Source organism: Salmo salar, chromosome 10 (genome assembly GCF_965601325.2).
Source record: "Salmo salar chromosome 10, fSalSal1, whole genome shotgun sequence".
NCBI lineage: Eukaryota > Metazoa > Chordata > Actinopteri > Salmoniformes > Salmonidae > Salmo > Salmo salar.
The window spans coordinates 37,061,945-37,082,112 of record NC_138300.1 but is presented as its reverse complement, the minus strand read 5'-3'; the positions used below and the strand labels follow the sequence as shown (position 1 = coordinate 37,082,112).

The following is a 20,168-nucleotide window of genomic DNA, read 5'->3' as shown; positions in this document are numbered from 1 at the left end:
CTTTGGCCAAACAGACCCCTTAAATATTGATGAGGTGAAACATGTTGTGATAATGTCTGCACTGCGGTGAATGAAGCAGTGTTTTGCATAATGTGCTGCTATATCCATTAACCATTTATAATGACTTGGAAGAGGGAGGCTCATTTGTTCTCCTAGAGAGGAAATCAATGGTGCAGAGAATATGTTTTTGAAAGTGAAGTGCCATACTTCTTGGTTTATTTTAGAGGAGTTGTTAGCGGTGAGCAGTTGAACTAGGTAGCTAGCTTCTTCTAGGTAGCTAGCAAATAGTTTTTTTTGTTTTACAATACTACAGTGTGTTTGAGATTTAAAAAAAAAAATATATATATATATATACATACACACACACACACACACACACCGTTGGAAGTTTGCATACACCTTAGCCAAATACATTTAAACTCAGTTTTTCACAATTCCTGACATGTAATCCTATTAAGAATTCCCTGTCTTAGGTGAGTTAGGATCACCACTTTTTATTTTAAGAATGTGAAATGTCAGAATAATAGTGGAGAGTGATTTATTTCAGCTTTAATTTCTTTCATCACATTCCCATTGGGTCTGCAGTTTACATACACTCAATTCGTATTTGGTAGCATTGCCTTTAAATTGTTTAACTCGGGTCAAACGTTTCGGGTAGCCTTCCAAAAGCTTCCCACAATAAGTTGGGTAAATTTTGGCCCATTCCTCCTGACAGAGCTGGTGTAACTGAGTCAAGTTTATAGGTCTCCTTGCTTGCACACGCTTTTTCAGTTCTGCCCACAAATTTTATACAGGCTTGAGGTCAGGGCTTTGAAATGGCCACTGCCAATACCTTGACTTTGTTGTCCTTAAGCCATTTTGCCACAACTGTGGAAGTATGCTTGGAGTCATTGTCCATTTGGAAGACCCATTTGCGACCAAGCTTTACTTTCCTGACTGATGTATTGATGTTGCGTCAATATATCCTCATAATTTCCCTTCCTCATGATGCTATCTATTTTGTGAAGTGCACCAGTCCCTCCTGCAGCAAAGCACCCCCACAACGATGCTGCCACCCCCGTGCTTCACGGTTGGGATGGTGTTCTTCGGCTTGCAAGCTTCCCCCTTTGTCCTCCAAACGTAATGATGGTCATTATGGCTAAGCAGTTCTATTTTTGTTTCATCAGACCAGAGGACATTTCTCCAAAAAGTACAATCTTTGTCCCCATGTGCAGTTGCAAACCGTAGTCTGGCCTTTCTTATGGTGGTTTTGGAGCAGTGGCTTCTTCCTTGCTGAGCGGCCTTTCAGGTCATTTCGATATAGGACTCGTTTTACTGTGGATATAGATACTTTTGTACCTCTTTCCTCCAGCGTCTTCACAAGGTCCTTTGCTGTTGTTCTGGGATTGATTTGCACTTTTCCCACCAAAGTACTTTCATCTCTAGGAGACAGAACACGTCTCCTTCCTGAGCGGTATGACGGCTGCGTGGTCCCATGGTGTTTATACTTGCATACTACTGTTTGTACAGATGAATGTGACACTTCAGGCATTTGGAAATTGCTCCCAAGGATGAACCGGACTTGTGGAGGTCTACAATTTTTTTTCTGAGGTCTTAGCTGATTTCTTTAGATTTTCCCATGATGTCAAGCAAAGAGGCACTGAGTTTAAAGGTAGGCCTTGAAATACATCCAAGCTTCTAAAGCCATGACATCATTTTCTGGAAATTTCCAAGCTGTTAAAAGGCACAGTGAACTTAGTGTATGTAAACATCTGACCCACTGGAATTGTGATACAGTGAATTGTAAGTGAAATAATCTGTCTGTAAACAATTGTTGGAAAAAGTACTTGTGTCATGCACCAAGTAGATGTCCTAACCGACTTGCCAAAACTATAGTTTATTAACAAGAAATTTGTGGAGAGGTTGAAAAACAAGTTTTAATGACTCCAACCTAAGTGTTTGTAAACTTCCGACTTCAACTGTATATACCTGAGTGAAAATGTATAGCGTGTATATTGTTATACATTACATTTGTATTGTTTCGAGACAGTGTGATTTGAAGTCGGTCATTTGAATTAGTTGTTATTTCAAGATTCAACATAATATTTCTACTCAGAGACCAACCTTAAGGACACTGGGCCGGTTTCCCGGAGTCATATAAAGCTCTGACTCTAGATCGCTTCCTTACTCTCTCCTCTTCCTCTCTCCTCTTCCTCCTGCTTCCTCCCTATGTAGAAGGGCATCCCGCGCTACACAGAGGAGTCCATCCTGCAGTTGGAGAGAGAGCTGGTTCAGGCCAGGCTAAAGGAGGCTGAGTCCCAGTGTGCCCTCAAGGAGATGCAAGACAAGATCCTGGACATAGAGAAGGTGTGTTACCTGGCTCAAACTGTATCATCAATTCACACACTGTCACGGTGCCTCCTAGTCCCACACCTCTGTCAGGCATTCCGCATGGAATAGGCAAACGTTGTGGGATATTGCAGATATAAATGTCATGACCAGAGTGGACGTGATTCCTTTTTTTTATATGTAGAGACTAGTTTTTTTTTCTTCTTCTAAGTACCGTAAATTCAACTTTTTTTCCCAGGTTTTGAACCTCGCGGCTTAAACAATGACGCGGCTAATATATGGATTTTTCCCGCTTTAATTTTTTTTTTCCAAAAAAAAAACACTTTCTGTGACGTGCTCAGTTTTTTGGCGGCATGAAGCTTTCATTAGACCAATGAAATTGCCGAACGGGTTAAGGTCAAACAACTTTTTTATTTACTGTTTAGATTAAATCGAGCGCTCTCAAACTTCCCATCATTCTGATTACGGTAGTCATTTTGTCACCCTCATCATGGCAAAGACACGGAGAAATGCATATGATGCAGCTTTCAAGTTGAAGGCGATTGATCTGGCTGTTGGAAAAGGAAATAGAGCTGCTGCACGGGAGCTTGGTCTTAATGAGTCAATGATAAGACGTTGGAAACAGCAGCGTGAGGAAATGACTCGGTGCAAAAAGACAACTAAAGCTTACTGCTAATTTTTTATTTTTTGTTACAAGCCGTGTTTCGTTAAAGCCTATTTATTTTTGTTACAAGCCGTGTTTCGTTAAAGCCTATTTATTTTTGTTACAAGCCGTGTTTCGTTAAAGCCTGTGTAAAGTTCATTTGTTTCAATGTACCGGTAGGCACCTGCGGCTTATATGTTCAAAATATATATATATATTTTTTTAATTCAGTGGGTGCGGCTTATATTCAGGTGCGCTTAATAGTCCGGAAATTACGGTAAACATTTAAATCTGAAAATTCCACAATGTTGTGCCCTGCTGAACACATCCCTGGTATTTTACTGTCCCGTGATATAAGCATCCTGAAGTCGAGTCTTCTCAGTCATTGTTTTGGTTGCCTGTCCCCCAGAGGAACACATCTCTGCCAGATGACACCAACGTGGTGCGGTTGCAGGAAGAGCTGATAGCAGTGAAGCTGAGAGAGGCTGAGGCTGTGATGGGGCTGAAGGAGCTCAGACAACAGGTCAGAGACCTGGAGGAGCACTGGCAGGTGAGGATGAACATCTATTCTCCACACCATACACACACATGGAAGATTCAAATACATTAACATATAACATTTTATTGGTCACATACACGTGTGTAGCAGATGTTACTGCGGGTGTAGCGAGATGCTTGTTCTTCTAGTTCCGACAGTGCAGCAATATCTAACAAGTAATATCTAACAACTTCACAACATATACCAAATACACACACATCTAAGTAAAGGAATGGAATTAAGAATATATAACTATATGGATGAGCAATAAAACTTTCCTTCTGTAGGTCTATAGTGTATTGAATCTGATGAACTTAAAATATAATTTGTTATGTGTTTGACTTGACTAGCTCAGCTGTACCATGAGTACTACTTCCCAAGACACATCACTAAGAGACCCAGAGAGGATTAACATGAATATAACCGATGTAAATGTTAAATGTAGTTTTGTCATCTTGCTCAATCTCCATGTGTGTATGAGTTGAGGACTGCTATTTTAGCTGTGTCGAGTCCGAACATCTTTGGTTGACTGTGTGCTTCCCCCCTCTCCCCCTGGTCCTACAGCGTCACCTGGCGCGTACGGCAGGCCGCTGGAAGGACAACCCTAGGAAGAATGCTGTGTCTGAGCTGCAGGATGAGCTGATGAGTGTCAGGCTACGGGAGGCTGAGGCCCAGGCAGAGCTCAGAGAGACACGTCAGAGGATGATGGAGCTGGAGACACAGGTCAGTCAGACAGACACACACAGGTCAGGCTTTGGAGAAATATTAGTAGTGTACCAATTATGGCTGTCAAATGATTAAAATAATTGAGTACATTTTTGAATTTGCTCAAGTATTAATTAATCTTCAGGCATTCTAAATGAGTGTGATTATAGTAAAAAAAGAACTGGCTCTATGGGTTCAAAGAACAAAGAACTTTTAAATGTCCAACAATGTTATGAAAACACTGTAACCATCTGTCCTGTTCAGATAACTTTACACACATAGGCCTCCACACTCGCCCTCTCGCTGGGCGAGGTAGTTTTGTATGGCCTGGTGCTCCGGGTGGGCGGAGTTTGCACATTTTAGGCCATTCCATTGTTCCTTAAGTGAAATCTCCACCCACCCGGGGCACCAGGCAATACAAAACAAACTCGCCCACTTACTCCCGCTCTCTCACACATCCTCTGTCACACACACACACACACACACACACACACACACACACACACACACACACACACACACACACACACAATTATACACACCCCACCTTTAGAAATATCTTTGAGAAGCCTATTCTTTTTCAGTTCTTCCTGTACCATCCACATTTGTGCGTAGCCTAGTCAGTGGTCAAGTTATCAGGTTGATAGCTAGTTAGGTAACATGACTAGCTAGCTAAACAATGTTTGTTATCAAAGTAGTTTAACTTCTATGGGCTAGTCCCACCTGCGGGACACAGCCAGTGAAATATCAGGGCGGAAAATTCAAAAACAACATAATGTCATAATTCAACTTTCTCAAACATACGACTATTTGACACCATTTTAAAGATACACTTCTCGTTAATCTAACCACCTTGTCCGATTTCAAAAAGGCTTTACAGCGAAAGCAAAACATTAGATTATGTTAGGAGAGTACATAGACAAAAATAATCACACAGCCATTTTCCAAGCAAGCATATATGTCAATAAAACACAGTGAAATAAAGCACTAACTTTTGACGATCTTCATCAGATGACACTCCTAGGACATTATGTTACACAATACATGTATGTTTTGTACGATAAAGTTCATATTTATATCCAAAAACAGCATTTTACATTGGCGCGTGATATTCAGAAAATGTATTCCCACCAAAACGCCCGGTGAATGTGCACATCAATTTACAAAAATACTCATCATAAACGTTGACAAAATACATAACAATTATTTGAAGAATTATAGATAGACTACTCCTTTATGCAACCGCTGTGTCAGATTTTAAAATAGCTTTACGGTGAAAGCACATTTTTCAATATTCTGAGTACATAGCTCAGCCATCACGGCGAGCTATTCAGACACCCGCCAAATTCAGGGCAACCTAAACTCAGAATTAGTATTAGAAATATTGTATTACCTTTGCTGATCTTCGTCAGAATGCACTCCCAGGACTGCTACTTCCACAAGAAATGTTGTTTTTGTTCCAAATAATCCATATTTATGTCCAAATACCTCCGTTTTGTTCGTGCGTACAGATCACTTATCCAAAGGCATAACGCGCGAGCGCGGAACGAGAGACGAAAAGTCGAAATGTTCCATTACCGTACTTAGAAGCATGTCAAACACTGTTTAAAATCAATCTTTATGGTATTTTTAACGTAAAATTGCGATAATATTCCAACCGGACAATAGCATATTCATTCAAGAAGAAAAAGGAGGGGCGGGCTCGCGGGACCGAGCATATCCAATCCCTTTGTTGCCAGGCAGACCACTCAGTAACTGAGCTCCTATACTCTGCCCAATGACAGGAAAATGCTCAAACCACTTTCTGAAGGCTTTAGACAGCCAATGGAAGCCTTAGGAAGTGCAACGTCACCCCACAGACACTGGAGCGTCGATAGAGAATCAAAAGAACTACAATTCCCAGACCTTTCACTTCCTACTTGGATTTCTCTCAGGTTTTTGCCTACCATATGAGTTCTGTTATACTCACAGACACCATTCAAACAGTTTTAGACATTTCTGAGTGTTTTCTATCCAAATCTACTAATAATATGCATATTCTAGTTTCTGGGCCAGAGTAGTAACCTGTTTAAATTGGGTACGTTTTTCATCCGGCCATGAAAATACTGCCCCCTAGCCCAGATAGGTTAAAATGGCCCGTGACATGCTCATGAATCCACGGCAGAAAGAAAAAACATAGCTCCAGTAATATTGGGCATAACTTAGACAAGATTTTGGCAAGAGGCACAAGGTCTTCAGCAATGTAAAGGCACTAGCATTGACCGTAACTGTGTTCCGTGTTGTGTTATGCGCTTAAAAGGTTCCGTTCTGTGAAATGGAGATGCGATTAACGGCATCAAACATTTTTGCGGTGTTTAACATGTCAGCCCTAGTACCAATGCATCTTCACATGCATGTGTGAGAGTAAACAAATTGCTTTTTCTATTGCATTGTCCAACCACTAGGGGGCAGCAGAGGTACATATTCTTAACTGTCAGTAGCTCCCATAAGGATGTTGTATTCAGAGTTAAGTTACTACTTTCTAATGTAGTAGGTGAACAATGCCATTAAGCAGATTCAAGCTATAGTACTTGCTTTAAATGGGTTGCCTCTTGTGATATTACAGTGGGGTTGTGAATAGAGACTATTCTAGAATAACAGAAATGTGTGATGAGTAAACTGCCCCCTCCCAATATTTACCTACCATATCCTTCCCCTCCGGCAGAACCAGATCCATAGCAACCAACTGCGTCGGGCGGAGCAGGAGGGGCGGGGCTTTCAGGAGCGTGTGACTGTGCTGACAGCCCAGAATAAGGGCCTACACATTCAGCTGCAGGAGATCAAACGCAAACAGGCAGAGATTGAGTGCAAGGTAAGAAAAAGTATGTGCTGTTGAGATGACTAGAGCCAAGAAAATATCTCAGCCGGCACAGTTTGGTTTGGGTCGGCATGATATTGTGAAATGGGTATGAGTGTATCGGCCCCACAATCAGTCAAACTGGAAATATTTCTCAATCACTGGTTTGATGAGTTGTCAAAAATCATCCTTAATCTGATCCGTTGCTTCTTGTTAAAATCAGATCTTCAGAGTCCAGGTTCTGAAGAGGGAAGCAGTTTTGTTTGACATCTTCAGATAACATCTCTGTGCTGCTGATGGTGTGTGTGTGTGTGTGTGTGTGTGTGCAGCTCAGCAACACCCCTTGTCTCTTGGGATTACTGCAGGAATCATACTAAACAACTGTTTCAGAAGGTTCGAAGTTTGTGTTAAGAGTAGCACTCAGATGCACGTTGTTGTGACCCTGGTGCTTACAGTGTGTAATGGCTGTCAACATGTCTTTGGTAACACTCTAGAAACATTACTTCAGTTGAGTGACACTGGCCTGACAGTGTTTGTTCATTTGTTTGTTTCAGAACAAGGAGGAGGTGATGGCGGTGAGGCTGAGAGAGGCTGACAACATCGCTGCCATGGCCGAGCTGCAGCAACAGATCTCTGAACTGGAGATACAGGTACAGTACTTAACCCCGGCCTCCCTCCCTCACTGTCACACTAGCTTGGTGCAGAACATTTAGCCTAGTCATGGACTAAAAGTACTTTTCATCTATATTGACAGTACTTCATAGTCCATGACTCGGCTTAATTTGTGTCCAGCCCATAGACTTCTCTTCACCATAACCCACAGTTCAACACTCCATACCCACTCCAACATATGAGCACACAGGCAAACTCTGAGTGCATCAACTCTTGACAGACGCCCCAAGAAGGTTTTACAGTTTAGAGCCTGTATCTATTTGTGTTCTTTGTTGATGTGAGGAAGAAGGTGGGGTATTTTTAAAGTGGCAGTTTACTGCAGAGGTGAAAGGTGAACCAAGAAACCATGATCATCTCCCGGAAGGACAGTGTGACATCTTATAGTCTAGCATATCATACCAACCATGCTCATGCTTGATTTGGTACTCTCAGTTAAACCAGAACTAAAAGCTTGTGTTATTTGGTCAGATATTTTTAACTGTGTTTATCATCCGTCGAAGCCAAGCAGTTTAAACACCGCCTTCGCCCAATGCTGATACGTCCAAATAACCTGTGACAAAAACCTAAGACCCAGAACTATGTATTTGGAGATTGAGATCAACCTTTCTCTGAAATAACTGAACATCATGGAAAGGTAGTGTTTTGTACCGTCAGAAGAAAATACGGGTTAGTGTTTAATGTATTAGCAGCAGCTAAACAGATTGTCTGCCAGTAGAAAATAACCTATGCACTTCCTGTGCTAATGATTTGTCAGATTATTGAAACCTCTGTGTGCGTCTCTTCATATCATGCTGCGGTTCCTTATCTAGTGTGGTGTTGGGGTTGTATGTGTGTAAAACTATACACGATACAACACTAACTCATTTTCTGTCATGAGAATAATCAGGGGAGACCGACAGATTGCTTCAGTTCTTTCCATCAGCTCTGAGTCTGAAGAAATGTTAATGCAGAAGCTTTGATGTCTCAACCCGTCGAGTCAACGTGTTGGTGTTTCAGAAACGTTCCCATCACCAGTTAACTAAGTGTCAGACTGTCTGCTTTCTTCACACCATTGGCCCACACACATACACCCTCTAATATACCCTTTATACCCACAGTTAGCCTATACCACAGAGTTAATTAAAAATGGTGTACAAGAAATAGACAGCCTTATATGCATTGTTAAGCATCTTAAATGTGATATTTTCAAGAACTCACCATTTTAATCAGTGTCAATAGACTTTTTCAAACCAACATCCCTTCCATACACACACACACACACACACACACACACACACACACACACACACACACACACAGTGTAGTCAGGTTTTGTTACTAGGCGCTTCAACAACAGTGCATCAACACCAGCGTTCACCACTACCGAGTACCGCCCCCCTCACACTCTCACGTCATCCTATGAAACCATTATTTGCCTCCGATGATGATCTCAATCTTCACTAAACTGAGTTACTTTTTAATCTAGCCTTCTCTGAATATGCTGTGCATAGGATGCTAACAGTCTCTGCCAGACAGACAAAACTGGTATGTTCCCTATGTATAACCACTTTGTGTGGTGCCAGTGACAAACTCTTGGTCTGTGGTTTGGGTACCTGGGTACCTGGTTGCAGCTCTTAAGGTTGTGGGTAGATGGCCTGTGTTACCTTAGCTCTCAGTCGCTCTGGTTGTAGACCCAGGGGTAAGAGTACAAGAAAGTAATGACTGATAAATTGCTGTCCACTGCATTTAACACCTCGAATAAAGACCCATAAAAGGTGTCTGATGGCATGCTATAACATGAGAGGTTTGCTCTTTGTGAGCCGCGCCACAGTACAAGTTACTTTTTTCCAAATAATGAAGAAAGTGGGTACTGTCTCGCTCAACCTTAAACTTAGTCTTTGTTGGAGGGTGGTTCGCACACAAATAGACAAAAATTGACAACTTCAGAAGTTACTTTTTTTGTTTCTTTCTCCAAATAGGAATGTATTATGTGTAGCTTTAGTTAACTCATCCAATGAGTGTCGCCCACTTCTGCCCACTGTACCTTGCAGTGTTTCCCTTACCACTGTAGTACTCTTAGCTTGAAAAAGCCCCTGTGACGGCCTGCCTACCTGATCTTCCTGTAACTAAAACATCACTATGGCCCACCTGCACTACCGCCCGCTATTGGAAAGTATTCACAACACGCCAGTGATGTCTATATTTATATCTTGAGTTAAAGAATTTCACAATTATAGGGTCGCAAAGAACCTCCAGTACTAAACTACCATAAATATATCTGTATATAGAGCTCAGTCGATAAACCTGAACGTATAGTCAAATGGACATCATGGTTTTTACATCCATCGTTTTTGCAGTATGAAAGTAGCTGAATGTATGTGTGACCCATGATAATACCACAGCTCGGCTATCTTCTTGTCAAGACAAGAAACCACTTCCTACTGTGAGGCGAAGACAAACTGACAACTAGAACCAGAGGTGACATGTTGGAGGCCTATCTATGATTTTGTCCTTCTGCAGGCATGATATGCTCCCCAGATTTAGATGTATATTTAGCAGGGGGCTTTAGAATGTGCTGTTGCAAATTCAGTGGTTATTAGAGGTTCCTCAGTGTTTTTGGACTCCTCTCTTGAGAATTGTATCTGCAGTTTTACATGGTGGTTTGCTTTTACAAAGAAATGAAGTGTCATCTCCTTTGTCAAAAAGTCATGTTTCCTGTCTTGTGTTTTCTATAGGTGTTTGTTTTTAACACTAATATAATTAGTGTAACTATTGTTATTGGGGTAACTATTGTTTTTTGGGTCGGACATGATATGTCACAAGATTGCACAGAATCAATCTAACGCTACTCTGCCATATAAACCAAGATTGATTGTAGAGAGAAAACAAGCATGAAACTGAACACGAGATCTGGCCATCTAAACCATGCTGAAATGCCCATCTGTCAGAGGGAAACAAGCCACCATGTCACTAGCCAAAAGCCGTACAACAATAACCACTGGGAGGTCTGGGAAGGCAGGTTGGCGTTTTTTGGGATGATTCTTGTCCTGGAGGCAGAACTGAGCGATTTCCTCTAAATGGGCCAGCTGCAAAGTCAAAGTAGGCTATATTGTAAAAATTCATGAAAACAAAAATTGTCTTTTTGGTCATCGTTTAAGGCTATGATTAGGCATTAGGGTTAGCAGTGTGGTTAGGTTTAAAATCAGATTTTATGGCTTTGTGACACTGCCAACTAGTGACCACTCGGCAGAGCTGCCTTCAGAACAACATTCATTATGAAAAAAGCTAACCTGCTGTGGGTGTAGTGTAAAACTAGAGGGGCGCAGGCAGGCGAGGGAAGCCATGGCTGCATCCCAAATGGCACCCTATTCCCTATATAGAGCACTACTTTTGACCAAAGCCCAATGGCTGGCCAAAGGCTCGAATCAGTAGTACAGTATATAGGGAATAGGGTGTCATTTGGGATGCACGACATTACTTAAAGACGTTTGACGTGTCTGGCCACAGCCCCTAACCCCCTGGCACCTGGGGATCCACACAGCTGAGTACGAGGAAGTCTTGCTAACTGCCTCTCCCTTATCACTAGCTCTGTCAGTCAGGAGGGAGGGAGGCGACCTCAAGAAAAACACAGATTCCAGGAAGAATAACTGTTTTGTAGATCTCACATTGTCAGCTTGTCAGCAGCTTCTCAGGGGCCTAAGCCTACACCCTCAACCTCTCAACCCTTACCTGACCACAGGAACTGAGAGCGTTGTATATATTTTGAGTTGTTGGGTCAGACCGAGATGGTTAACTCACCTCACTACGTCACCCACCCCACCCCTGCTTTTAACTTCTTCCACTTTTTACCCTCTCCTGTTCCTGCGTTGCTGGTTGTGTTTAGCCTGAACCCTTCAGCCTGTGCCGGTGCCCCTTACTCTCTCTCTGCTTATATATTCTCCCAGGCTTTAGACAGGATTGATTTGAGGTGTGTATGGGGTATGTGTGTTTGTCTCCTGTGGCTGCAGCTGTCTGCACTGAGGAAGATAAACAGCACACGTGTCATGTTTGACAGTTAAACATACAGTAGCTACTAGCCTCATCCCCAGGGCCCAGAGAGGATAACAACACAAACGACTATAGATACCTTGTGTTAGCTTGGCTAGGTTTCCCACTTCATCTATGGCTTAGTCAACAGCCACTCTCTACATACTGTATATTTTATGATGCTTCTGTGATGCAAGTTTTCCAGTGATGTGTAGCTGTAGTGTCTCTTGTCTGGTGGTAGTAGTTTTCTCCCTCATTCCCTCCTACATTTTTCTACTGAATGTTACAACAGTGCAACCCAACCTGGTCTTGTCAAGTTGCCCTTATAGCAATTAAAGGTTTCCAACTTTTAAAGCATCTGCAGTGACACAAACGTCTTATCTCCTCTCCAGTGTTATGAGTAGCTGAACAATGATAAGTTATGTTTTAAGACGTGTGATTTTCTGTTTATTTCTACAGAAAGAAGAAGGGAAGGTCCAGGGCCAGCTGAACAACACAGACTCCAGTCAGTACATCAGAGACCTGAAGGACCAGATAGCTGAACTCAAACATGAGGTGAGTAGTTACAACAGGGGAATACTGAACCGGGAGAATAACAAACACGTTTGTATCTGTTGTTTTCAGAGATGATTTTGTTAATTGTATTTTTCATGTGTTTTGCTCCGATTTGTCTATTTTGAAGCCAACTGTAGGTTAGAAGTGTAAACTACGCCCAAAAGCTTCCTGCGCTGAGGTTGTTGATTTACCAGCACACACCCCTCTCCTCTCATCTTCTAAAAGATAACCCTTTAAACCAACTACTCAACATACTGAGAGAGGGCCCAGATTGAATAGAAGAGTCTCATAATCTGCTTTTGCTCCTCTGTGTACACCACAGCTAGCTATTATTACCTGAATTGCTAGATCAAGGATTTAAAGGTTATGAATTTCATCACAGAAATCTACAGGATCAGCAACTGATCGTACAGATTTGACGGTTTGACTTTGACACTATCACTTCAGCAGAGTGGACCATCTTTGATCAGATTAGTGTCCTTCAAATAATACAAAGACCTGATCAGACCTGAATGAAGGGATCCCTAGTAGGATTATATGGGCAGGCCCTAATGCACCCTTTTATTCTGTGTGGTGCATGTGCGTGCAATGTATTGTAATATGACATATGGCACATGACTCCAAGAGGCAAAAGAGGAGCGAGAGAGAAGCAAATATTTAATAAGGCCCGATGGGGTGTGGTGTATGGCCAATATACCACGGCTAAGGACTGTTCTTACGTACGCTGCAATACCACAAACCCCAGAGGTGCTTTATTGCTATTATAAACTGGTTACCAACATAATTGGAGCAGTAAAAATAAGTGTTTTGTCATACCCATAGTATACGGTCTGATATACCACAGCTGTCAGCCAATCAGCATTGAGGGCTCGAACCACCCAGTTGATATACATTTATAAACCACTCTTATTGTGAGAAGAGTGATAGAAAACCCGTAGAAGAAAAAGCCATTTGTTTTCTTCCAGCAAATCAATCCTTTACAAGGGAGGATCCTAAAAAAAGAGGACAACAAAAGGCTGGTGTCTTGTGTTTAAACTGAGCTGAGCATTAAATCATGCAGCGTGTCGCTCTGGATCTCCTATCCAGACAGTGCAGGCAGGCCGGCAAACAGTCAAGGCAGTTAATCAGACAGGCAGGCAGGCAGGCAGGCAGGCAAACAGTCAGGCAGGCAGAGCCAGTCGGTCAGAACAGAATCCCTCCGCCTCCTCTCTTCTTGCCTGGACTCAGATATGCATCCCAAATGGCACCCTATTCCCTTAACCCTTTGACGCGTACAATCACGTATTTGTGATCATTGTTGAGTGATCCCTGCAGCATACGATCTCAAATATGTGATTGGAACAGTAGAAACAGAACGTACGACGCAACAAACAGCATTGTCTGAACAGCATCTAAATATTTTTTTTGTGCTGATGGAAAATAAAGCTATTAAACTTTATTCCTCAATTTGACCTTTTATTGTAAAAGATACATGCGAACTTCATCATCCAAGCATCACACGGAACACTCATTCCGTAAACCAGTCTAAATAACAGGTTGCGCTGTCAAAAAAACAAAACAAAGTTAGCGACCTAACAGCTAGACTAGTTTACAATGTACCACGTCTCTGGTGAGCACAAGAGAATTATGTAATGTTGTTTAGAAAAGAAATGCGTGTCAGCTAAGCTAACAGCAGCTAAATTATTTGATGGCAGCCATGTTTGTTTGTTTGACTTGGCGAAAATTCCCTAATCCCAGAATGCCATTCACTACAAGACGCAAATAAACGAAGTCAAAGATGGCTGCGCTCATTGCCTGAAAAATATTAACTTAGTTTAGCCACTTTTCAGCAAATAACAAATCGTTGATGTACTTGTTAGTGTATACAAGAACCGGAGCATATCACTTGACAAGTCGTTTACTGTTTTTGACAAAGAAAATTAAATGTTTTCACCTCAGATCATCACACCAAATACAAGCCTACTGCCTAGCCTAACCATAGCGCGAAAGCTAAACAGGGATGAAACCATTTTAGGCGGGTTTGGGGGGGGGGGGGGGGTTCATTTCATTTGTGAGGGATTTTCAAGTCAATGGGGGGTAGAAATGGGGGAAGGTATCGTGGGGGGATATGCTGCAGGAAATATTACTATGATGGGGGATTTATCAATAAATGGGGGGCAAACACAAGACGTTATAGGCTAAATAAAAATAAAACCCCTGGAAAGGGGGTTCTGAGCTGGCAACCCTGAGGTACCAAAGTTACAATCTGATGCTGTGTTCAAAACAACTGGGAACTTGGGGGGAGACAAGGTCCGACTGGGAAAAATCGTTTTGAACGGTCATCCAGCTCAGAATTCCAACTCTGGAACTCTTTCGAGGGCTCCGACCTGAAGATCATTTGCCGTCATGATTTTACCTACTATTTTTCCAAGTTCACAGTTGTCTTAAACTACAGAAGTCAGTCGAGTGAACTATCCCTTGTTTTAACATCTTTGGTCTGACAGACACTTACGTGGCAACCAGAATGCGTTGTATGTCGTCAACAAACTTGGCGCCACACATAGCCGGCAAATAGCTTAGCATTAGCTCATCATAATCAGTACAACATTCAAAAAAGTATTTTACACACATATGTGTCCATTACAATCTATGCAAGAATTGCAATGCATGATTTGTCACCAGTACTTGAAAACGTGAATAAAACAGCAAATACATTATGATCCGTACATGCATATGGTGTGCTACATTATAAACGACAACACGATATACAGAAAATAAGCCACTTACTTTGATAGGAACGCACACATGTCCAAAGTCCAATTTGTAAGGAAAACAACCATGAAGGCAATGCGGGTGCCAGCCAGAAAATGTGCAGGGGGAAAACGTTTGTGCAAGGCCTGTTCTGAGTAGAGATGCGCAATGTCTTCGTACTTGATCTGGGGGAAACACTAGGGAAGTGCTTGGGCTCTCGTTGAAGAGAGATGTTTGTCCGCTCAATAAAGCCTCAATCATAAATTGTCCACAACATTGAAATGGGCTACTTCTTATGTGAATTAACGAGGCCGAACACACCTCAATTCAAACTGTTAGAAAATAAAACTTGTTAGAAAATATTTTGAAATTGACAAGTTGAAACAGCCTATAGATAATTAGCAGTCAGCGTGCCTTGGTTTGAGGGCAGCGCGGGTCACTGTCCTGTTGTGTAACAATCACATTTTGGAACTGTGAGAGCATTCTGACATCACGCGCATGAAAAAACTCACGCAGGGGCGACGGTTAGAGATATTTGGAACTCACACGTGAAAAGGTTAATAGTGCACTAAATTTGACCATGGTCTGGTCAAACGTAGTGCACAATTAAGGGAATAGAGTGCCATTTGGTCAGAGTTGTTGTAAACGAATGGGCGGCAGTGAAACTATGAAACATGCTGATTGAAGCGTTGGTGGTGTAAGGTTCTAAATGGCCTCATAGCCAGGATCTTGGTGTACAAACTCCCCTGCCTGACCCTCATGACCTGAGAGATCTAATCCTGGAGATACTGCAGTTAGCTGGAAATACTGACTAGACTACTGACTTTTTTTATTTGCACACAAAATAATAAATTTGATTATAAGAATCAAAAGACAAAGTATCAGGATAGGTCAAATAAGAGGTGAATATTCCATTTCTGTCAATGCACAATTATTCAGCCTAATTTATGCATTTCTTGGGGATGGTAGAAGAGCAGTAGTGAGACCAATGGATCAGAGTAGATGGACTTGGACTAAGAAGAAAAAGTGACGCCTCAGTTCTTTTCAATCACACATTCTCATAAGAGAGTAAGGTTTCCAGCCGGCCACAGAGAGTTGAGCTAAACCAAAGTTGACTAATCTCTCTCAGGATCAAAAATAAGTCACGAACGGCTCTTGGTTTTTAGCCCGGAAGTGTCTTTTGGACACTTGCATCAGTCAAGTTAACACGGTAGTTTCAAATTACTGATCTCCGTTGTACATTTGTCCTTTTTTACATTTAACAGATTAAGCACTGGTATTTGAGAAAAGTGACAAGTACCGGTACAATAACTAGATTTAGCAATTTCTCTAAGTGTGTCTCTCTCCCTACATGTCTGTCTTTGCGAGGCAGGCTGACCCAGGTGAGTTCTAGGCAGGGCAGGTGTGGTCCAGACCAAGCTTTTGACCTGACCTCTACCCATATTCCACTGGTTTTGCAGCCTATACCTAATATCTGATGTGTTGTGGGGAAGGGGGGGGCATGGTCAGAGGAGGCTGGTGGGAGGAGCTATAGGAGGACAGGGTCATTGTAATGGCTGGAATGGAATAAATGAAAAGGTATCAAACATATGGAAACAACATGTTTGACTCAGTTCCATTTATTCAATTCCAACCATTACAATGAGCCCGTCCTCCTATATTTCCTACCAACAGCCGCTTCTGGAACTTGTCTACCCAAATGAGTGTGAACGTGCCCGCTGCATGTGTTTAGAAATTAATCTCCAAGTGTCAAAATTTCAGAACTGATGTTTTCATTGGTGTTGACGTCATTGTCTTTGTTGTAGTTTGTGCATGTGATTTCTAGAAAGATGAACGACCCTGATGTTCTAATGTGCTTCTACCTTGGCAATGTATGGATCTTTGATTTTACAATTCCCACTCACCAGTGTGTTTGTTTACATGTCCCCATTATACATTACTCTACATGCTCCTCCTTTAAACGCTTCTCGTCTTTTTCCACAGATCCGCTGCCTAAAAGGCCAGAGGGGGAGCAGCATGTCCAATCAGCCCGCTTTTGATGGGATCCACATTGTCAATCACTACATACCAGATGACGAGTCGTACCACTCCTCGGACGAAGACACAGGTGTAGGCAAGACCCCCTCCCACCTGGACCATCAGCACAGCAGCATCAGCCGCATCAGGCTGCACCCCTCCCTGGGTCTTGGGGACACTGACAGTGAGGGGGATGATGATGGGCAGGGTCTGGTTCTCTCTGTGCCTCCCATTGGCACCCACAAACACACCACCGTGTGACTGGGTGATGGGCACCATCGCTAGACGCCTGGTGGCTGATCAGGGCAGTTCTGATCTGGTACAGTGGGAGAGAGGGGTTGTCCAAGGTAGCAAGCCACTCTTCAGGAGAATGGCGTCTGACTGTCTGTGGGACTCCAATGTAGGGAGCTCCTTTCGATGGAATCTTTGGACGCTTGGAATGGAATGTGTGGGCTTTGTCAACAAGTGAAGTCGCAGCAGAATCGCACCTGTGGTGGAGTTGGTTGTTTTCTTTGTGTGTTGCGTCAGTCTGCTTTACTCTTGTTTTTCCAAAACCCACCTGAAGAGGATCATATCAGTGTGTTGCTCTGGTCTGGACCCCAGGCAGACAGATCAGAGAAGGACAACATGGAGGTTCAAGTAGCCTCCTGAGCTCCACGGAGCTAGGCTGACCACCAGGGGAGTGGACTGGGGTTACCCCGTCCAGGGTGACCCCACCCAGACAACCAAACTACAGGCACTCCCTCAGCCCCACAACCAACCATGGTAATACAGACACAACACAGAGACTGTGCAATAAAATGTTTTATGCTTTATGATGACTATGACACTTCTTTCAATCAGTTTTTATTTTTTTATCGCTTTTATAAGTGAACAATCAATAATGTACAGAGCCCTTTTGTGTGGGTGTCTGTATTATATCAGGAGAGAATAATGTACTGAAGAGTGATGAATGTCTCTATTGAACATGGTTAATGAGCCCCAGTATCAAACAAAGTGTCAACAAGCATTAGGGTTGTATTCACTAGACACCAAACAAAGGAGGGAAAAAAAGGACCAAAACAGGGAGGGACTAGTGTAGTACCTGTTTTTAACAGCTGATATGTCCCCCATCAGGGGACTACATACTAAATAGATTTTTAGACCAAGGAGTCGGAAATGGAGCTTGCAGTATCTCCAGGAACGGTGTACCACTTCTCTCTCTCAAAAAAAAAAAAGAAACATGTTTTTGTTTCAAAACTTGCCGTTTGCAACAATGTGCACTAATGAATACGACCTAGGTTGATATAATGTTGGCTTTTTGGCCTTGAGACATACCTGTCTATCATCAGGCCTGGTATAGGCCTATCCAAAGGTCAATTTGAATCCTGTATACTCCGTATATATGTAATTGTTTGTTTTTCATGTCCATTTTGACTTGAAAATATGTATCTAATGAATTATTGCATATCTGTTTCATGTAGGATGCGGCTGAAAGGGACATATCACTCTAGTTTTGTCAAGACGCACAGATAACTGATTAGCAGACATTTCTTTCAGACGTGGGCTGCGTTCCAATTCTCCACCCTTTTCCAGAAGTGAGCACTTCTTCACTTCCTCATGCATTTAAAAGCATTGGATTGGTGCAAGCATGGCTGAAGGGAGTTTCCACCATATTCCCTACACCAGTGCATTTCTTTTATATCTATGAGGAGGAGTGTACTCTAAGGGAAAGGGGTAGACTATGGGAACGTAGCCACAGTCTCAATGTACTGTAGATGTTTTCATATATTCTACTTTTCTCTGTTGGGATGATCTTACTTTTGGAGGAAGGACTGATTTAGGATCACTTCATAATTTCATAGATTAGAATACGTTTCAGCATGTTGGTTAATGGAAGCATGTAACTAGTTTATTAAGTAAACCAGCCCAGATTTAGATGGCTGATTTTGAAATACTGCTATTTCTAAAGTGGGCATATTGATCTTTAAATAAATAAGAATTAAGGGACATAATGTATGAGAACTGTAATCTGAATCTTGTATGAACATAAATAATGTTAAACAGAAGTATTGCTATGTTGTACTTTTGCACGAAATGAATGACGGTCCAAGCCAATGAAACAATCAACTGCATTTGGGAAATAACACTTATCTGAAAATACTAAGAAGATAATTCTAAATGTCTGTCAAATGGCAAACTATTCCCTATGTGTAGTGCACTGCTTTTGTATATTTAGTAGCCAAGGTGTTTCCCTGAGCCTTCGTTAGTAACGTGGCTCTTAAAAACCTTTGCACATCTACGAGTGATCCAGACTACTCCTGGAGCAGTCAAAGTGCATTGTTGGATGCATTGCCCTTCCGCGTCACATTTATTCACAGATCTCCGCTAAAAATATCCTAAACATCATGATTCTATTGGTCTGACTGTAACTGCCGATAACTTCAGAAGGACGTTAGTTGACTACAAATACAAAGTTGCCAAAGTATTTCTAATTGTTGCAAACAAATCAAAACCCGAGATTATTACACAGATTATTACATGGACTACAGAGCCTAATTAGGCTATTTCAATCTTATTGAAATCAATTTCATGTTTAATCAATTGAGTTCTAGCTTGCGACTAGGCTACAGTTTGTAATGTTTGCCTCTGTGTGACAACGTATGTAATGATATGCCCAATCTATGATTTCGTGCATTATTATAAGCATAATAAACCGTGTCGCCTTCAATAGCCATAGGTGGTGATCTCTCTCTATGAGCTGATCTGTCTGTCATCAGTATTGTGGGATAATTATGTTAAAATAAGGTTTGAATGGAGAAAGCTGATCCGAGCGCTGTTTTTCTTTCTATCCTATCAGTATCGACACATAGTCTTAAAACGCATTTAGCACACGTTCTCTTTACGTACTTGTTTGGTAAACACTTAAAATTGGCTCGTCAATTACGAGGCATCATGACGCAGTTTTGGCACTTTCAGAGAAAGACAATATAATGCAGTAAAGAGAGAAGTCTACATGGAATAATAACACTATGGAATAATCATTACCACACTCTGAAAACATGTATGTGAAATGAATGTGTTTGAGTTCACAAATAAACTTAACTATTTGATAAACGTTTTCAGTTCTGTTGATGTTATATATAGTGATGTGCTGTAAT

The 20,168-nt window shown here is 41.9% G+C and overlaps 1 protein-coding gene across 3 annotated transcripts in view; it reads left to right on the top strand.

Annotated features, from left to right (window-relative positions):
- The window catches only part of evi5b (ecotropic viral integration site 5b), a 44,083-nt gene extending 23,959 nt beyond the window's left edge, over positions 1-20,124 (top strand). For all 3 annotated transcript variants that reach the window (XM_014123107.3, XM_014123104.3, XM_014123106.3), the window contains 7 exons: positions 2,215-2,346; positions 3,381-3,521; positions 4,074-4,232; positions 6,919-7,065; positions 7,605-7,700; positions 12,187-12,282; positions 16,996-20,124. In XM_014123107.3, coding sequence (XP_013978582.3) covers positions 2,215-2,346; positions 3,381-3,521; positions 4,074-4,232; positions 6,919-7,065; positions 7,605-7,700; positions 12,187-12,282; positions 16,996-17,289 — 1,065 coding nt within the window. In that variant the 3' untranslated portion in view covers positions 17,290-20,124. The remainder of the gene's footprint in view (positions 1-2,214; positions 2,347-3,380; positions 3,522-4,073; positions 4,233-6,918; positions 7,066-7,604; positions 7,701-12,186; positions 12,283-16,995) is intronic.
- Positions 20,125-20,168: the final 44 nt, after the last annotated feature.